This window comes from Eimeria necatrix, genomic scaffold, assembly GCF_000499385.1.
Source record: "Eimeria necatrix Houghton genomic scaffold, Enh_scaff2063, whole genome shotgun sequence".
Lineage (NCBI taxonomy): Eukaryota > Apicomplexa > Conoidasida > Eucoccidiorida > Eimeriidae > Eimeria > Eimeria necatrix.
In genome coordinates, this window is record NW_013652688.1 from 1 (window position 1) to 2,112 (window position 2,112).

Here is a 2,112-nt window from a genome sequence, read left to right on the forward strand (position 1 = left end):
CTGCTGCTGCTGCTGCTGCTGCTGCTGCTGCTGCTGCTGCTGCTGCTGCTGCTGCTGCTGGGCTGCGGGTGTTGCTGCAGCGGGTGTTTCTGGGCGCAGCGGCCACGCGTAAACGCCAAACCCCAAACCCTAAACCCTAAACCCTAAACCCTTGTGTGCTGCAGGAGTGCCCCTCGACGGAGGCCTTCGAAAGGGCCCTTTTGTTCTTTCCAACTGCAGCAGCTTTTTGGCTTCGAATGGCAGAGTTTGAAATCTCCAACTTCAACATTTCGAGGGCCCAGGGGGTTTACGCGCGCGGGCTCACCGTCTGCCCCCAGCTCGGTAAACCCTAAACCCTAAACCCTAAACCCTAAACCCTAACCCGGCGAGCGCGACAAGGCCCGCGCCGCCCGCCGACGCGGCAGGCCGCCGGCTGCCAGGCACGGCGCTTGCGGCGCAGCAGGGCTTGGGATTTTGGAGTTAGGGGCTAGGGTTTAGGGTTTAGGGTTTAGGGTTTAGGGTTTAGGGTTTTGCACAGAGCTGTGGACGTCCTACGTGAAGTTCGTGTACTGCACGGGGACTGTCGACGAATTCCGCAAGGCGTTGATGCGCGCCGTAGACAAGGTAAACCCTAAACCCTAAACCCTAGGGCGCCCCAAACCCTAGGCGCCGGCGCTCCAAACCCTAAACCCTAAACCCTAAACCCTTGTTTGCGCTGCAGCTGCGTTGGGACCCCCGCGCAGCCCCCCTCTGGCGAGAACTGCTGCTGCTGGACATTCGAATTTATAATTCCTCTTTGTTAAGCCGGGGGCAGGTGCAGGGCCTTCTATCGGACTTCACCGGCAGAGTAAACCCTAAACCCTAAACCCTAAACCCTAAACCCTAAACCCTAGTTGCACCCGGCGCCCGCCCGCAGTGCTTGCAGCCCAACGCACTGCTCTGGCTCTTCTCGGCCCGCCGTCTAGGCCCAGGGTCCCACTTTCAGGGTCCAGGGTTTAGGGTTTAGGGTTTAGGGTTTAGGGTTTAGGGTTTAGGGTTTAGGGTTTGGGGCGCCGCGCAGGCCACAGGCCCTCTGATTCCCACAGACTTGGAGCAGAAAGTGTTTAGGACTCCTTTGTCTCCAGGAGGCAGCAGTTTGGTGGACCAGTACGGGGACGTCAACGTGCTGCGGACAAACTACCAAACGGTAGGGTTTAGGGTTTAGGGTTTAGGGTTTAGGGTTTAGGGTTTAGGGTTTGGGGTTTGGGGGCTGGGGTTCGGGGTTTCGGGGGCTCCCTGCGGCAGTGGCGTGTTCGTGCGAGGGTTTTGCTTCTCCCGCCGTTGACTGCCGCTGCCTTGGAACCCGACCCAGGGTTTAGGGTTTAGGGTTTAGGGTTTAGGGTTTAGGGTTTAGGGTTTGCGCTGCAGTGCCTGTCGCGGGCAGTGGCGGGTTTGGAGGCAGTGTGGGTTTCTTACTGCGCTTTCGAAAGAGCTGTCAATTCCAATTCTCAGTTGTCAACAAAATTAATTTCCTTTTGGGAACAGAGGTTTACTTACGCCAGGAAGGCCCACGTCGTAGGGTTTAGGGTTTAGGGTTTAGGGTTTAGGGTTTAGGGTTTGGGGTTTAGGGTTTGGGGTTTAGGGTTTGGGGACTAGGGTTTAGGGCTTAGGGGCAGCGGGAAGCAGCATCGTGGTACAGGCACCAGTGCTGTTGCTTTGGCAAACAGGGCCTGCGGGTCAGGGCTAGGGTTTAGGGTTTAGGGTTTAGGGTTTGGGGTTTAGGGTTTGGGGTTTTGGGTTGCAGGAGTTGACGCGCCTCACGCGAGACATTGACTGGTCGTGCGTTGCGCTGCCCCTCTCCGTCCCTGATAAGTCGCGGCAGGTAGGGTTTAGGGTTTAGGGTTTAGGGTTTAGGGTTTAGGGTTTGTGGTGCTTGTAGGCCGCCAGAGCCTCTTTAGGGTTTAGGGTTTGTCGCGCAGCGACGGGCCCGTCTCTCCCCAGCGTTTGCCCGCCCCGTGGGCGGGCAGTGCACAGCTAGGGTTTAGGGTTTAGGGTTTAGGGTTTAGGGTTTAAGGTTTAGGGTTTGTGTGCAGGCGCACGCGTGCGCGTGGCGGGGGGTTTTGGCGTACGAGTTGACAAACCCTTTGCGGCTGC

At 57.9% G+C, this 2,112-nt stretch overlaps 1 protein-coding gene across 1 annotated transcript; it reads left to right on the top strand.

Annotated features, from left to right (window-relative positions):
* Positions 1-236: 236 nt before the first annotated feature.
* Positions 237-1,858, top strand: ENH_00027890 (hypothetical protein, conserved; the record flags this gene model as incomplete). Its single annotated transcript, XM_013579975.1, has 6 exons — positions 237-321; positions 518-603; positions 701-826; positions 1,040-1,175; positions 1,499-1,533; positions 1,763-1,858. The coding sequence occupies 6 exons, from the start codon at positions 237-239 to the stop codon at positions 1,856-1,858; spliced, it is 564 nt and encodes a 187-aa protein (XP_013435429.1).
* Positions 1,859-2,112: the final 254 nt, after the last annotated feature.